This window comes from Coffea arabica, chromosome 2e, assembly GCF_036785885.1.
Source record: "Coffea arabica cultivar ET-39 chromosome 2e, Coffea Arabica ET-39 HiFi, whole genome shotgun sequence".
NCBI lineage: Eukaryota > Viridiplantae > Streptophyta > Magnoliopsida > Gentianales > Rubiaceae > Coffea > Coffea arabica.
Genome location: NC_092313.1, coordinates 23,569,218 through 23,585,670, shown reverse-complemented (window position 1 = coordinate 23,585,670; position 16,453 = coordinate 23,569,218). Strand labels below are relative to the sequence as shown.

Genomic DNA, 16,453 nt, shown 5'->3' with positions numbered 1-16,453 from the left:
AAATATGATAATAAAGGCCTATTTGATCCTAGTCCTTGTCATCCTTTTGAGTATTTGAAATTTGAAATAAATAAATTGTTTCCTTTTCATTGATAGATTGTACTGGGTTTATCTGTTCAAAACCTTGAAATCATCACGAATTAAGTTCTGCAATTGTTTCTCACGTAGTATTTGACCATGATTGTTGTCTTTTTTCCCCTTTTACGGATAGAAGATAAGAAAGGCATCTAGTGGATCCTTTCTAAAATGAGCTCATAATGAAGGCTTTTGTTTGGTGACAGGTGCCGAACCTGTGCAATAATAAGTACCTACTCGAGAAAAATACAGATTTTGTATATAGCGGTGAGTAGGGTCGAATCCACAGGGACTGGGGATAATTCGTTTCTTCTAGAGTCCAAGGTATGGTGGGTTTTGGATTAAATGCTAACTAAATAAATTAAATGCAGAAAATAAATAAAAGGAATAATTATTGGAGAAACTCTAGCCAAGGGTACACTTCAGAAATGGTTCAAGCACTGATCATTGATTCACAGATAATTCCACATTTATTAATAGATTAGTTATAGTTGTCATGCACGCAATAAACAACCAACCCTTCCTTAATTTGTCGATAGCCAAGGTACGACCGTTGACTATTTCTCTAATCAGGAAACAACCCTAGGTACGACCGTAGGATTTAATTTCTAGATTTGCATTAATAATTAGAAAGGCCCAATCCTAACTAACAAACACGCTACGAGGGTTCGTTTAAGTTAGATCGTATGTTCCCCTGTCATAAACCCAATTACGCCAGTTGCTACCGAGATAGGGATAACGAACAATTACGGATTCAATTACCCCTATTTAGCAAAATAGCCTATATGAATAATTAAATATTGCGCATCTATTCAATCACTCACACGAGCTATAGCAATTAAAAGCAGGAAACATATAAATACCAATAAATTAAGGAAGCAATTAAAATAAATTAGATCTCACAGTAATTGTTGAACCAAATCTTTAGTTGTCCCATTGACTAGAAAAGCTTAACCACGCCTCATGAGAAAATCTCCCCGTTGGGGAATATTGTCGAACACCTGGCGTGTGTCAGAGGCCAGTCTAAGGAAAGAAAGAAAAGAAACTAAAACTAAACCCCTAGATATCTCTTGCTTCTCTACGTTGTCCCCTTTTAAAGCAACAAAAGAAAGATGACTAAAAGCTATCTAGGTGGTCCCCACACATGTGGACAAAGCCTCCCAAGTACTTCTTGTTCCAAGTCTCTCTACGTTGCTTTCTTTGAAGCCCAAATGACCAAATGCCTTTCACTAGCTTGTGGTCCCCCACTAATTCAAGGGCCCAAGGATTGAAACCCTTAGAAGTCTCCATATTTTTCACAAAGTCCTTCCTTTTTGGTAGTTTTCTGCTTCATTCCTGAAATTGATTCCAAATACCAAATATGAGTAAATATCAGCAATTAACACAATATTTATCAGGGATAAAAGGAAAAATTAATAATAAAAATACCATCAATTAACACCCTATCAATTCCCCCCACACCTAAATCATGCTTGTCCTCAAGCATGAGAACAAGAAACAAACACTAATATTTGATAGTGGCTATTGCTCTATCCAACAAATTGCCAAGATACCAAGAAAAATAATATTCAAGCATCAATGGTCAAGTCCAAGAAACATCACTCCGGTTAGCTTCTAAACCACAAACTCCTCTAATTCCAGGTTAACTAATCTAAGAAAAAGTAATGACACACAACATTTATCAGCAAATGGTCCAACTATTAACCAAAATCTCAACATTAAATCCATAATTCGGCAAGCTGACTTTCATTACACACTAACACAACCTTCACTTTTTTTTTTCATTTTTTTTTCCTACTTTTTTTTTTTCAATAGTAACAAAAGATTTAGTCGCTAGCCATTCGAGCCTTTTGACGCGAACTCCAACATTGGCCAGATGAAGGAGCCCGGTTACTCAGCTTCTATCGCCACGTGACCACGTACTCATAAGAACTACTACATTTTGACGCGAGAATCAACACTTTTAGGTGCAGATCCCCGGTTACTCAGTAGTAACTAATAGCGGAGTACAGTCAAGTTTATTCATAGCTAAAAAAAACAAAAACTCAATATAACACAAGAACCAAAAGAAAACTTGCATCAGCTAGCCTCATTTTCAAACATGGAGAACTAAAGTTAATAACCGGACCAATTCACATGAAAATGCCAATAATCATTCCCTATGCCTAGGAAAGTTAACCAAAAATTATAAGAGTAAAACAATCATTGATATTCACCAAAGAGATGTTTTTGGATTCAACCACATTAACTTGACACCCTTTTATTATTAAAACTTGACAAAAGTAAAAATAGAGGCAATAATCCAACATCAAACCTTGGCATGCATTTACGAGCCAATCACTAAAAGAAGAAAAAGAAAATGAACGAAAGACACCAGCACAATAACTGCTCCCCCCCACACCTAAATCCTACATTGTCCTCAATGTGACAAATAAAAAGCAAAAGTGAAGCAAAAGTGAGAGGGAAAGCAACCACACTTCCCTGAAATCGGGGCATAGTGGAGGGCGAGGTGGAAACGGAGGTGCAAAGCCTGTAAGAAACAGAAACTGCGCCAAATCCTGTGCCATGCCGGCGACATTGGCATCGACGTTGACCATGCGAGCCTCCAAAGTCTGAACCTGGAAAACTAAGAAGAGAGGAGAAATGAGCTGAAATCGCGTTTCTGAAGCCTTTGTTGGGACACATAAAACGCGATTGAAAACGCGCCTTCAACTCGCGTTTTATAAGTCGCGTTTCCTTCACAAATCTTGCAGGAATGAAAACGCGATTGAAAACGCGCCTTCAACTCGCGTTTTCGTAAGTCGCGTTTTATGCACGAATCTTGCAGGAATGAAAACGCGACTGAAAACGCGCCTGCAACTCGCGTTTTCTAAGTCGGGTTTACGATGTCTCTTTTTTTTTTTTTTTTTTTTGGAATTTATGTTTTGGATCGTCAAACGCCTCGTGGGCACGCCAAGATCGCACTTCCTGCCACAGTGGAGAAAAATGTGAAAACCGATTACTACTCAACTGAGAAACAAAAAACGAAAGAAATGAACAACGAAAAATAATAAAATCTATATTTGGGTTGCCTCCCAAAAAGCGCTTTTCTTTAATGTCTTTGGCTAGACATACTATGCTTGTTCACGGGGGATAAAATCTTGTAGCTCGCTTCAATGCTTCATCTTCAATATGATCCTGGTAACCCTCATAGATGGAGTAATCTTTGAGCATACGATCTACGGGCTTCCATGGACTAGTGAATGGCGCCAAACGAGTCGATGATAATTTGCATTCTCCATTCACTCCTCCCTCACTTGCATTTATTGGTTCAAGATATCTCGCCATCGCCACCCTTAATTTATTCCTGTCATGAAATTCAAAATTGTCTGGTATAATAAAGTCAATTTCGTTAACAGGAATTGAAGAGTAAGAGTCAGGAGAATATTGATGAAGGAGTGGAGGAGATGTCACCGCATTTGGAGATTGTTCACTGGATTCTTTCACGTGAATGGGTTGCGGTTGGGGTTCCATTTCTTCCCTTTTGGCTTCTTTTTCAACTGCATCTGTAGATTCCTCATTTTGACACTCTTGCATCTCCTCACCACTAGTCAAGCAAATTGCACTCTCATTTTCTTCTAGATCAACAACGGTTTTCGAGGGCAATTCTTCCATTTGAGAAGCCACTCGATTTATTCTGAATGTCAATTGACGCATTTGATCCGCCAGGTCGCGAAGGCTCGCTTGTGTTTTCTGATGAAATCGATTTAGGCTCGCTTGTGTCTCCTGATGACATCGATTTGTATTAGCAATTAGTAATTCCATCATTTCTTCAAGAGACATACCTGACACGGAGGATGATTGCTGAGACTCTTGCTGTTGAAAATCCATTGGCCCGGTTGCATAATCAAAATTGGAATTATCCCACCATTCTTGATCATACCCGTTTGAATAAGGGTCATACTGCGTTTGATATTGGGGTGGAAAATCTCCAAAAGTATCAAGTGGAGAACTTAGATTATCTTGAAATACGGGGCATGTGTCAGTTGAATAACCTGAGTCAAAATAAGTCCCACAATTTGCAACAGCCCATTGATCATTAGGAAAAACATGAGTCTCATAACCCCATTCTGGAACAAAGTCCAGTCTATCATCAAAATATGGAATGTTAGTAGCCATAAAAAAAAAATGAAAACAAAATAAACTCAAAAAGAAACAAATTAATCTGGCACCAGTCCCCGGCAACGGCGCCAAAAATTGACAGGTGCCGAACCTGTGCAATAATAAGTACCTACTCGAGAAAAATACTGATTTTGTATATAGCGGTGAGTAGGGTCGAATCCACAGGGATTGGGGATAATTCGTTTCTTCTAGAGTCCAAGGTATGGGGGGTTTTGGATTAAATGCTAACTAAATAAATTAAATGCAGAAAATAAATAAAAGGAATAATTATTGGAGAAACTCTAGCCAAGGGTACACTTCAGAAATGGTTCAAGCACTGATCATTGATTCACAGATAATTCCACATTTATTAATAGATTAGTTATAGTTGTCATGCACGCAATAAACAACCAACCCTTCCTTAATTTGTCGATAGCCAAGGTACGACCGTTGACTATTTCTCTAATCAGGAAACAACCCTAGGTACGACCGTAGGATTTAATTTCTAGATTTGCATTAATAATTAGAAAGGCCCAATCCTAACTAACAAACACGCTACGAGGGTTCGTTTAAGTTAGATCGTATGTTCCCCTGTCATAAACCCAATTACGCCAGTTGCTACCGAGATAGGGATAACGAACAATTACGGATTCAATTACCCCTATTTAGCAAAATAGCCTATATGAATAATTAAATATTGCGCATCTATTCAATCACTCACACGAGCTATAGCAATTAAAAGCAGGAAACATATAAATACCAATAAATTAAGGAAGCAATTAAAATAAATTAGATCTCACAGTAATTGTTGAACCAAATCTTTAGTTGTCCCCTTGACTAGAAAAGCTTAACCACGCCTCATGAGAAAATCTCCCCGTTGGGGAATATTGTCGAACACCTGACGTGTGTCAGAGGCCAGTCTAAGGAAAGAAAGAAAAGAAACTAAAACTAAACTAAAACTAAAGCTCTAGATATCTCTTGCTTCTCTACGTTGTCCCCTTTTAAAGCAACAAAAGAAAGATGACTAAAAGCTATCTAGGTGGTCCCCACACATGTGGACAAAGCCTCCCAAGTACTTCTTGTTCCAAGTCTCTCTACGTTGCTTTCTTTGAAGCCCAAATGACCAAATGCCTTTCACTAGCTTGTGGTCCCCCACTAATTCAAGGGCCCAAGGATTGAAACCCTTAGAAGTCTCCATATTTTTCACAAAGTCCTTCCTTTTTGGTAGTTTTCTGCTTCATTCCTGAAATTGATTCCAAATACCAAATATGAGTAAATATCAGCAATTAACACAATATTTATCAGGGATAAAAGGGAAAATTAATAATAAAAATACCATCAATTAACACCCTATCATTTGGGGACAAAAATATGTTCAAATATATTCTTATCCATTTTGCACAAAAAATGTCTTGTTTCATTTTGTATCATCAAAAATGTTTTCATCCATTTTGCACCGTTAAAAATGTTTTGTACAAATTGAATGACGAAATATTCATAACTAAGTGGCGATGATGAAAGAAGAGGAGGAGGAGAGAGGGCAGATGAGAGGGAGGGGGAGAAAGGGAAAAAAAAAAGAGGGGAGGATGAGGGGGTGGCAGCGGCGGCGATGATGGTGGGTTGAGATGGTGGTGGTAAAAGAGGAAAAATAAGTGTATATTTTTTGGGTGTTTTGGAGTGTGTATTTTGAAAACTTTCATGGTATATAAGTTGTTGAAAAACTTGTATAATAGAAAAAGTTCAAAAAACTAGGATGTCCAACTCCATTATAATTTTCAAAAGTTTTTTATTTCACATAAATCGAATCATAAAAAGTGTCGCAATAATTATTTCAAATAATATTTCATATAATTTTCTATCCAAATGGTTTTTACAATATGTTGATTTGGATACAATTTGATTGCATGGTCCGTGAGAAAAAGGAAAGACAAGAGGGTTCGAATAGTTTTAGAGTTGGTTAATTACATTTACCTCCCTTAAGGTTTAGCCATATTACGAATTAGACCTTGACATTTGGCCAAATAACGGGACAACCCTTGAAACTCGAAATATCATAACAAAAGATCCCATTCCCTGAGTCAAGATACGTTGACTGCTTGTTTCCTTGACCATGTCAACGAAAATAAGCATTTAAATTCCCAAAATATTCATCAACTCCAACCTTGGAACCTTCTTCAAAACGACCCACGGTTATGCAGCAGCGCCAGCAGCTTTATTGCGGGTGACATGCACAACCCAATCCATATTCTGGGATGGCAAGGCGGGGTTGGAGCAGGGGAGAACCTTGTAGCAGCGCCAGCAACTTTATTGTGGCTGCCATGCACAACCCAATCCAAATTTGGGGATGGCAATGGGGCGGGGTTGGGATGGGACCGCCCCCGCCTGCTGTCCACTACTTCCCCCATCCCCGCCCCGCCTCTCGCCTCCCGCTCCTCTATCCCACTCTACTTTTCGTATGGGATTAATAAAAGTTTGTTATATAATTTCATTATAGTTAAATTTTAGCAAATAATTAAGTACTAATATATTAACACATTATCAAGTTATTATTCATTGTAATTTCATAATTAAAACTCATAAAAATAATTAAACAAAAATTATTTGAATTCAATCCAATATGATGAAACAAATACAACTAAAGTAGTTAAATTTTGACTTTTGACACAAATACAATCATTAAGTCATTATTGTGATTTTGTTGAGAAAAAAGTGTTATTGTGTTAAGTATAATTAGGAATTTAGTATAAATGTATTAGTAAATTTAGTATAACTAATTAATAATTTCTATTAGTAGATATGTATAATTATTAGTATAATTGATAATATCAATTATATTACATATACTAATATACATTATATAATACATATAACTAATAATATCATTATCACAAGTTTGTAACTAATTAAATTAAATATTATATATATTTATTAATTTTTCTTAACTGGTGGCGGGGCGGGTAAAGATGGCAGCGGGGCGGGGGGCCCTCGCCCCGTTCCTCATCCCCCGCTCCCCACGGCCCCTGCCCCGTCCCGCCCCGCCCACTTCCCTCGCGGGTGCCCCCGCGGGGCTAATAAAAAATTGTTATATAATTTTATTATAGTTAAATTTTAACAAATAATCAAGTACTAAAATATCAACACATCACCAAATTATTATTCATTACAATTTTACAATTGAAACTTATAAAAACAATCAAACAAAAGTTATTTGAATACAATCCAACATGACGAAATAAATACAACTAAAGTAGTTAAGTTTTCACTTTTGACACAACTACAATCATTAATTCATTATTGTACTTGTGCTATTTTTTTGAGAAAAAAATGTTATTATATTAAGTATAATTAGGGATTTAGTATAAATATATTAGTAAATTTAGTATAACTAATTAATAATTTGTATTAGTATACATATATAATTATTAGTATAATTGATAATATCAATTACATTACATATATTAATATACATTATATAATACATATAACTAATAATATCATTATTATAAGTTTGTAACTAATTTAATTATATATTATATATATAAATATATATTTTATATATTTATTTTTTTAAAGCGGGTGGCGGGAGGAAAAAAATCCCCCCCGCCTCCACCCCATCCCCACCCCATTAGTTCCCCACGGGGCGGGTGGCCGCGTTGCCATCCTTAGGGGCGGGGGTATACTCTCTTGCCCCCTACCCCATTTTTAAATGGGGGGAAAAAATTCTCTTCCGTTTCGCCCCATTAGCCCACGTGGGCATTAATTCGTCCCCAATTGCCATTCCTATCCATATTCTTCCTTTTCATATTCAACCCTAATTAAAATTCTGAACTATTTGTTAGGTAGACAAAGTTTTATGGTGTGTTTGAAAAATTGTTATATTTTCTATGGACACAATTTTCAATCCCCTTTTTACCATATATCAAATCGCTATAATAATTTTTCTATAAAAAATTCAGAAAAATGCAATCCAAACAAAGCCTTAGAAACACAATCACAGGGATTCTCAAAATATTGCTTTACAACTATCAGCAAATTCCCAATCAAATACTTTCAACACTAAAATCCAACCAAAATCCCCAAACAGAAAATAAATAACAACAATAAATTTATTAACCCATACAACAGACTAGATCTTGATATTTGCATTGCTAAAACCAAATTGTGAGGATCGAAGTGATTAACCAATTCATGGGATGTCAAAACCTTGGATCTCAAACCAAAGTGCCAATACATGCCCATCTGTCCATGGATTTGGAAATTAGGTATGGATATGTTTTCTTCTTGTCTCATCAGATAGTGTGACTCGTGGAGAAGAGAAGGCAGCGATGGAGGGTGGAGAAAAGAGGAAAAAAGTCACAGTGCATCCACTGCAGAAGTTAGCCAAATGGGTTATAGGAAGATGAAACTGTACGAGGGATAAGAAGAGACATGAAAAAGAATGAAAGGAGAGGGCATACGATGGTGACTGTGAAGTATGAATTTGGATGGATTGGGTTTAACATTTTCTAAGGGATGTCAGTTTTGACATTTCGTTCTTTCCGTCTATAGAGTTTGGAAGGTGTCACTGATAGGGGGGGTTAGAGTTATTTGGCCAAATCTCAAGGTTTGATTTGTAGTTTGGCTAAACTACAAGGAAGATAAATGTAATTAACCCTTTAGAGTATATAAAAGAAGAAAAAAAAAATTTTAAAAAAAGGATTTGAAGCCTTTTAAACCAAAAACTTCAAAGTTTTAAATGAGCCGACTCAGCATGAGCTTTGCCAACAAAAAAAAAAATAGAGTTTGTGCTTCGTTTCAATAAGGTAAATTGGCCCGTACCTGATTGAAGCAAAGCTTAAACTCCACAAATAGAGCTGTATATGTAAAATATAAAAGGCTTCAAGGTCAATTTTTAACTTCAGCCCACTAAATACAAGTTGCCGGTCAATGTCTTCTCTACAAATCATCCTGTTGCAGTTCCCCCACAGGAATTTTAGCACCAAATTCAAGAACAGACATCGTCACATCATCCTGCATCACTAACATCCCACAGAAGGTAGACATTTTGTCCCCAAAAAGGAAAAAAAAAAAAACAGGTTATGTTAATGAGTTCAAACACCATCATCCCTGCTACTGCCTCCATCAGTGCCACCGCCATCCCTGAGGTAGGAAAAAACAGATTTGATTTCAACAACATATGTGCTTAGCAAGCATCTAGGTATTAAACTACAACAGCAGACTGCAGAAGCACAAGTATGGAAGAAGATGATCATTTTACCACCCAAATACAGCAAACTAAACTTAGATTTCACAGGCAGTGCAGATGTAACTTGGAACAGAAAAAGAGTTAAATAGTCTTGGATCTAAGTAGCACTATTACCAGTCAAATGCCGTCAGACCAATTTACCTCGCACAAACTATAAGAAGCTTCAATATGTAACCACACAAATGAACAGAACAAACCTCTTGCTGCTGAACTTCAAGTTTGCAATGCCAGTCCTGTCAAGTCAAGAAAAGCACACGAAGATTGAACAAACGTTGGGCAGTTTTTTAAGTTAAAAGATCTTAGCAAGAGTTGAAGGTAATTAACGAGTTACATAAGAGCAATAAGAAAATTCCAAAATCTAAATGAAAAGTTTGGCACAAGACAAGTATCTATTGCCCTTCATATGGCTGTTCTGAATATGCTTAAATTCAAATCAATCCAAACCCATTCGATATGATTTGACATCCACACAGAAACGATGCAACATAAGATTGGGAACTATATCAGCAAATTTTCACCACCTTATCGAATTCGTTTAGTTCGGTTCCTTTGCCAGAAACAATACACCATTCGTGGAGGGTTTTTTTTTCCTCAAATTATTCTCTATTCCAATCACTTCTCATTTTTGGAGTATCGGGACTATAAGGCTTCTCCCAGTGGAAAAAGTAGACAACTAAGAATTTGACAGCTAAGAGCTTATAATAACATCAGACTACTTGGACAATTCCAGATTATATCACTCCATGCCAAAACATGAAACAAAGAAAGCAAATAATTTAATACTAACCTAACTCAAAGGGAATTTGCTTCAACATGTAAGCGAATTAAGTGTGATTAACGGACAAAATCAACAAAACCCATTTACAGTGATTACTAGAAATAAGTAGGGTGAAGGACCATATGTGATATATCTTCTCCATCCAAAGGCATGTTCAATGTGAATACGGAGACTAGGAAGAAATTTTCCAAATAACATTATTATTCTCAAACAAAGAAGGAGAAAGAGAGAACCTCGACCAAACTGATTTCGTAAGCTTCGCGATATCACGCACAGTACTGCAATTAGGAAAGAAAGTTAAACAAGAATAATGAAATCAGGATTCAATAAAATGACCAACAATGTATGGACGAGATGAGCTCTTGATTGCACCGCTGAAGCAGATAAGCAGTAACACTTGACGCTATAGTCAGATGTAAACACTCGCCTGGCAGGAAAAAAGAAAATGGAATTTTTTTAAAAGACAAAACAAAATCACATTTGAAAACCCAAAAAAAAATCGTTTTTGCAGAAAAAATTCACATTTGAAAAAAAAGAAGAGAATTTGACAAAAAGAGCTTACTGAATGATAATTCCTTGAATTCAGCCATAAGCTCGCGAAGTTCTCTTTTAAGATTTCTAGTAGACCTGCATAAGAACATAAATCCTCAGGAATTAGTAGAAGAAATCGCGAGAAATCATGTATTTCGGTTCTCTTGGTCTCAAATCAGTTCTCAAACTTTTACAATCCGTTCAACTAAACTAAAAGGTTTCACTTTGGAAAAGTAAGCTTTGCCCTTGAATGCCCAAACAAACTCTTTGCGGACCAAGCTACTACTGTATGGCCTGATACTAGAACGAAAAGCCAATTGCAGGATGAAACGCACTACTGGATTTAGTCATCTTTTAACAGTTGATAGAAGAGAATAGAGATTCAATCTATCTTAAAACAGACACTTGTTCAGCAATCCAAGCTCTCCAAACACTAGCTATGTGTTGATACTTATGAACTCTGTCAAAAGTAAATTACCGGCCATAGAAGTATATACATGGAGCCACCGTATTTGATGATCACATAACTCTTTCAAATGACCAATAAAAATTTTCCAAATTAAGGAGAAGAAGACAAAGGATCTCATGTTCCAGAAAAGTTCTATACGTGTTTTTGCTCAGTAAGAGATACCAAACACCAATAAAGCGGATAGTTAACCCTAAATTCCTTTTTTCTTTGGGTATAAGAGGGCCTCTAACACAACCATTATTTGCCAAAACTTCCAAAAGTAAATATAACATGCAGTACGGAGAGGAAGAAATAAAGTTATGGTATCTGAATCAATTTGGAAAAGAAATACCAGGATGAGAACTGGCGGCGGGCAGGCAGTAAAGCCATAGCTCCTGCACTTCCACCGCTCCTCGCGGTTGAAGACCCCCCAAAACCCGCTGAGAAAGGGCCAACGTTGGTAAAATATTTACCTAAATTCCGCCTGAAACAAAAAAATTTTAGGCTAAAAGATATATATATATATATACATATGTGATTGTTGCATTAGAAATAAATTAAATTATAAACAAAATCGGAATATAAACGAACAAAATGACATTCGATCTAACCCAAGATTCATCGCCATCGCTCTTATTCAGTCGCTGCAAAGTCCAGAAAAATCCGCAAAAAAAAAAAAAATCGAAGACCAGATACGAAAGTTGCAGAGAGAGACAGGCGGCTGTGACTATAATTTTTGGCTAAATTACGGAAAGATCCCCCAAAACTCAAAACTTCAAACAGATAGCCTCTTTCCGTTAATCAGCATAAATTTGTAAACCAACCGAAGTCCTAAAAAATTGCCCAACAATATCTTATCCCGACCTTAATTTCCGGCAGCATGACTCCTGCAGATAACAAAACAAAACGTATTGCTCCTTAACAAAACAAAAAATTAAACTAAAAAAAGGCCAGATAAAACCGTATCTATATTTGAATTTAAGCCCAGATTTGTGGTTCCAGTTTCAACTCCAGCGGACAACTGTGACCTGGTTGAAAAAACACTCAAATACTTTTCATCGGTTTTGAGCGTTCTCCTATACAGTCGATTAAATTCTTTTCCCAAGCACCAAAAGATTTTCACCGAATATTGCCTTTACTGTGTATGCCAATAATGGCTCTGTTATTTCTTCGTACCAACACTTTGTTTTTTGGCTTTTTTTTTTTTAAAAAAAAAAAACCTTTCTCTTTTACTGCTGGCTCAATAATAATAATGGCTTACTCATTTGTAAGCAATCTATGCAAAGAACTTAAGTTCTATTGGCTTTCCTCATAAACTGAAGTCCCTTTCTTCTATTTGAACTGTTTTAATTGAATGAAGAATTATTTATGGAACGAACCTTATTACAGAAACATTAACGATTCAGGGTAGATGTTAAAGTTTGACTCTTTTTTTTTTCTTTTGTTTTTTGGAAACTTTTATTTCTTTTTTTCAACAAAATTAAGGTATTGTTACTCAGCTCCCGACTTGAGTAGCTAGGATTTCTGATTGCTTATGTCACGACAATCAAACTCAAACACAGAAGACGCATCATCAAGCCTGCAGATGCTAGAATTGGAAAAAGTGGAGAGAGTTAGGATCAAGAAACCTCTTTCAAGAAATAGAAGAACCAAAAATGGTGTCATTAATTGACAAGGCTAAAAAGGCACCAATGCTTCATACAAGTGAACTATACATGTTAACCAACGTAGGTTGGTTTTCAGAAGATTAAATTTGTGCACCCACAAGATTCAACACCTCTAACAATCGACATCTTGTACAAATGTCAATGGCATAAGTTATTAATTGGGAAAACCGTTTAAAACATTTCTCATATTTTTTTTTCATTTTTTATTTTTAAAATGTTAATTTTACGTCCCTCATAAATTTAAATTAGTAAATTTTGATTCTAACTTAAGTTACCGACGACTTTATAGCTTGAAATTACCGTGCGACCCACATGCAATTATTTTTTATGTACAAATTTTACTCATTTAATGGCAAAAATAAATATAAATTAGATCAGATCACAACTTTTTAAAGAAAAGATAACATGATAGGGGTTATATCCTGCATTTTTAGTGGCAAAATGTATATAAATTGAGTCACTTTGTTAACTACAAAAGAATAAATTATGTAAAGGTTACATAATGGATTCATGGTACAAAGTGATTGAAAATTTTAAGTTTGGATCAAATTTTATCAATTTGATTTTATATGGGACGTAAAATTATCATTTTGAAAATAAACATAAAAATTTTTAATAGACAAAAATATTAGAGACATCTTAAACGAATTTTCCTTATTAATGTATCAAAATATATATTTCGCATGGAGGAGTACGAATCTAACCCCGTTTACAGCTTTTGAACACGGGAGTGCGCGTTTGTTAGGCATAAAGTAGTGTAGCTTGTTGCTCATTGAAAGGGAATGGGCGCCTGAGGACCTCCAGAAATGAATGATGAGCGTTCAAGTGGGCGCATAAAATGTCATGCAGTTGCAAGTCGAGATACACCCATCACTTACAGTAGTGCTTTGCATTAATAGCATTACTGATGATTCACCGATCCAAACTAGCTGCTTGCTTCTTTGAATTATTACACACTATTTATTTGGTTGTTCCGTTCAATGCTGGGTAGGGTTCATATTCTATCTGGGACAAAAGATGAAACGGGGCAAAAGAACCTTCTGCGAGATGAGAGCAATATTGGCTGCAGCTTTCGGTGGGTGAATATGCTAGTCTTTACAGGGAGCGTTGCCAGCCTTCCGGGCAAATCATTTCTCACAGAATCTCTTTCAAGGTGAGCAATTTTGTCATACCTTTTTAAGTTGTGCGTATTTCTGTGGAAAGCAGTAACCACCCCAAGAAACAACTATGTAAAATATTTATAACAGAAGGCCTCTTTCATCTTTGTTAATTTTTTTTTTTTTTTTTTTTATCTGTAGTAGTGCAGGGTACTGAATGAATCAGTTTGGATACTCATAAATTGGAGGGGAGAAAAAATTCAGAATCTTTCTTAAGTACGTTCTGTCGTATATAAAGTATATATTGCAGTATAAAAGGTGTTCTGAAAAACAAACACATTCGGAAGGGACATCCGATATTTGCAAATTTTAATCCAAACAACTAGTTTGGGTGTATATACTGCTAGAATCCTTTCAATTGTTTTTTTTCTTCCTCTTGTTTTGTTAGTCAACTTTCTGGGTGAGCCAAAAGTGATATTCATTTAAGACTTTGGAGTTTAGGACGGAAGACGGAAAAGAAAACAAGAGAAAACTTAAATTATGAGAGAAAAGAGGAGATTGTAATACTGTTTAGGTATTATGGAAAGACGTGAAATGATTTTAGACATACAAAAAGGTCATAAAAATTTGTTCAACAATTTTATCAGGACAAGATGGGTATTCGAAAAATTTTGATAGGTTTCTCGCAAGTTCCTCTCCATTTCTGTCCGGATCTGAGCAGAAATCTTTTTTTAATTGTTGCTCAATTTTCCTTTCCTTTCTTTTACCTCACTAAAAACTCGCAAACGAACCGTGGCTAGCTTGGGAGTTTAGAAAATAAAAGAAGGGATGGGAAACTTTAAGTTATTAAAGTAACGAAAAGAACAAAAAATAACAAAAGAGACTTTAATATTGTTTGGGAGTTTAAGTAAGAGATTAGAATTTTACTTGTGCCTTAGCACGGTCTTTTTTTATTTATTATGAATTTATACAAATATAAATAATTTAAATATGAAAATTAACAACAATCCTACATGTCCATTCATATTAACTTTAAAATTTAATTTATTCTAAATATTCAATTATTTACTAATTTTTCAAAATTTGTTTGCATACTTTCACTATAATATGATAGTATATATCAAATAATATATCCCATATCAAAAACTTGGTAAATATTTTTTTTATATAAATATTTTTTTAGATAATTTAAATTTTTATAATGACCATAAGCCTAGAGCTATATATTCACATTTAATTAAATAGAAAAGATCCAGCAATCCATTTTTTTCATCAGTAAATATTTAGTTTTCAACAATATTGATAATTCTGTCGGTGTAATAATTAATTCTCTTTTTTACACTAAGTTAATTCAAAATTAAGGGAAGAGATGATGAGCAATTTGAATACTAATTATTGATATAGTGATGAAAGGACGTAATTTATGGAATATGTAAGATTTTAATAATTGTAATTTGAGAAAGGCTTTACTATAGTTCTATGTAATAATTTGATAGAAAGCAGATATCATTAAGATAAGATTAGTTATTTTTTAAAAGTCATTTTAGATATTATTAAGATAAGATTAATTATTTTTTAAATTGATTTTAAAATTAGGAATAATTTTTAAATGTAAAATATAATATTTAATATTGGTTAAACCCAAATGACCTATAATCCATTAATTCTCTTCAATTAAGCATGCCACATAGGAGTGAGAAACACTCTAATTAAAATAGCTACTTTCATATATATATATAGCTACTTCCATATTCTTTTTTGCCCTTTAAAAAAAGGATTTGACCCGAACCATAAATTTTTTTTTTCTTAAAGAAGTGAGATTTGACTTAATTTATAATCATTTTTACAACTAAAAAAGTGAGATATGATCTTTTTGTACAAAAAAAATGACTACATGCGGATTACGTGATGATTTCAGATTAAAAAGTAGTCGAAAACTTAAGTTCGGACCAAACTTAAGTTTTGCTAATTTAATTTTTTAAGGGCCGTAAAATTAACATTTTAAAAGTGAAGAGCAAAAAAAAAAAAAAAAATCATTTGACAAAATGTGAAACTTTTCGAACGATTTTCCCTCAATGAATTTGTATGCGCACGAAAAGAGCTATGATGATATCTAACTTCAAACGAAGCCAAAACCATCGAGCACACGATTTTTGGCTGTTTTAGATAATTTTAATTTCTTCTATTTATTAAGTGTGCACAATTTTGGTTCCATGGGCAGTAGAGATGCAAATGATAGAGACCTTCCAATAATGTTTCTCATATTCTCGTTTTTCCTATCAAGAATGCTTCATATTCTGATTTCGGATGTTCCCTTAACTTAAATTCATGTAATAATACTTTTTTTTTTTTGGGATACGAGTACAATAGTTCTGAGGAAAGTTATGCATCAATCTTCTTTAGTTCTGAAAATACATTACATATATATTATTAAAATGAGAATCCATGCAATAAAAAGAGTACACAGGAGGA

The 16,453-nt window shown here is 34.8% G+C and overlaps 1 protein-coding gene across 2 annotated transcripts; it reads right to left on the bottom strand.

Annotated features, from left to right (window-relative positions):
• Window positions 1-9,092: 9,092 nt before the first annotated feature.
• LOC113729747 (uncharacterized) lies at window positions 9,093-12,608 on the bottom strand. 2 transcript variants are annotated; one of them, XM_072080041.1, is made up of 7 exons: window positions 11,829-12,608; window positions 11,570-11,701; window positions 10,801-10,865; window positions 10,611-10,665; window positions 10,472-10,516; window positions 9,575-9,693; window positions 9,093-9,354 (listed from the first exon to the last, which is right to left on the bottom strand). In XM_072080041.1, exons 1-6 carry the CDS (start codon window positions 11,843-11,845, stop codon window positions 9,624-9,626), a joined length of 384 nt encoding a protein of 127 aa, XP_071936142.1. In that variant the 5' UTR covers window positions 11,846-12,608; the 3' UTR covers window positions 9,093-9,354; window positions 9,575-9,623. The 2 variants fall into 2 exon arrangements, with proteins under 2 accessions (XP_071936142.1, XP_027109791.1); XM_027253990.2 differs by having other exon boundaries at window positions 9,658-9,693; window positions 11,829-12,596.
• Window positions 12,609-16,453: the final 3,845 nt, after the last annotated feature.

Bases quoted from the DNA above. Each gene is read 5' to 3' on its own strand.
- LOC113729747 (XM_027253990.2), bottom strand. The intron at 10,666-10,800 runs GTAAGCTCTTTT...TTTTCCTGCCAG, and splicing joins ATTCAAGGAATTATCATTCA to GCGAGTGTTTACATCTGACT. The intron at 9,694-10,471 runs GTTCTCTCTTTC...TTGACTTGACAG, and splicing joins ACGAAATCAGTTTGGTCGAG to GACTGGCATTGCAAACTTGA.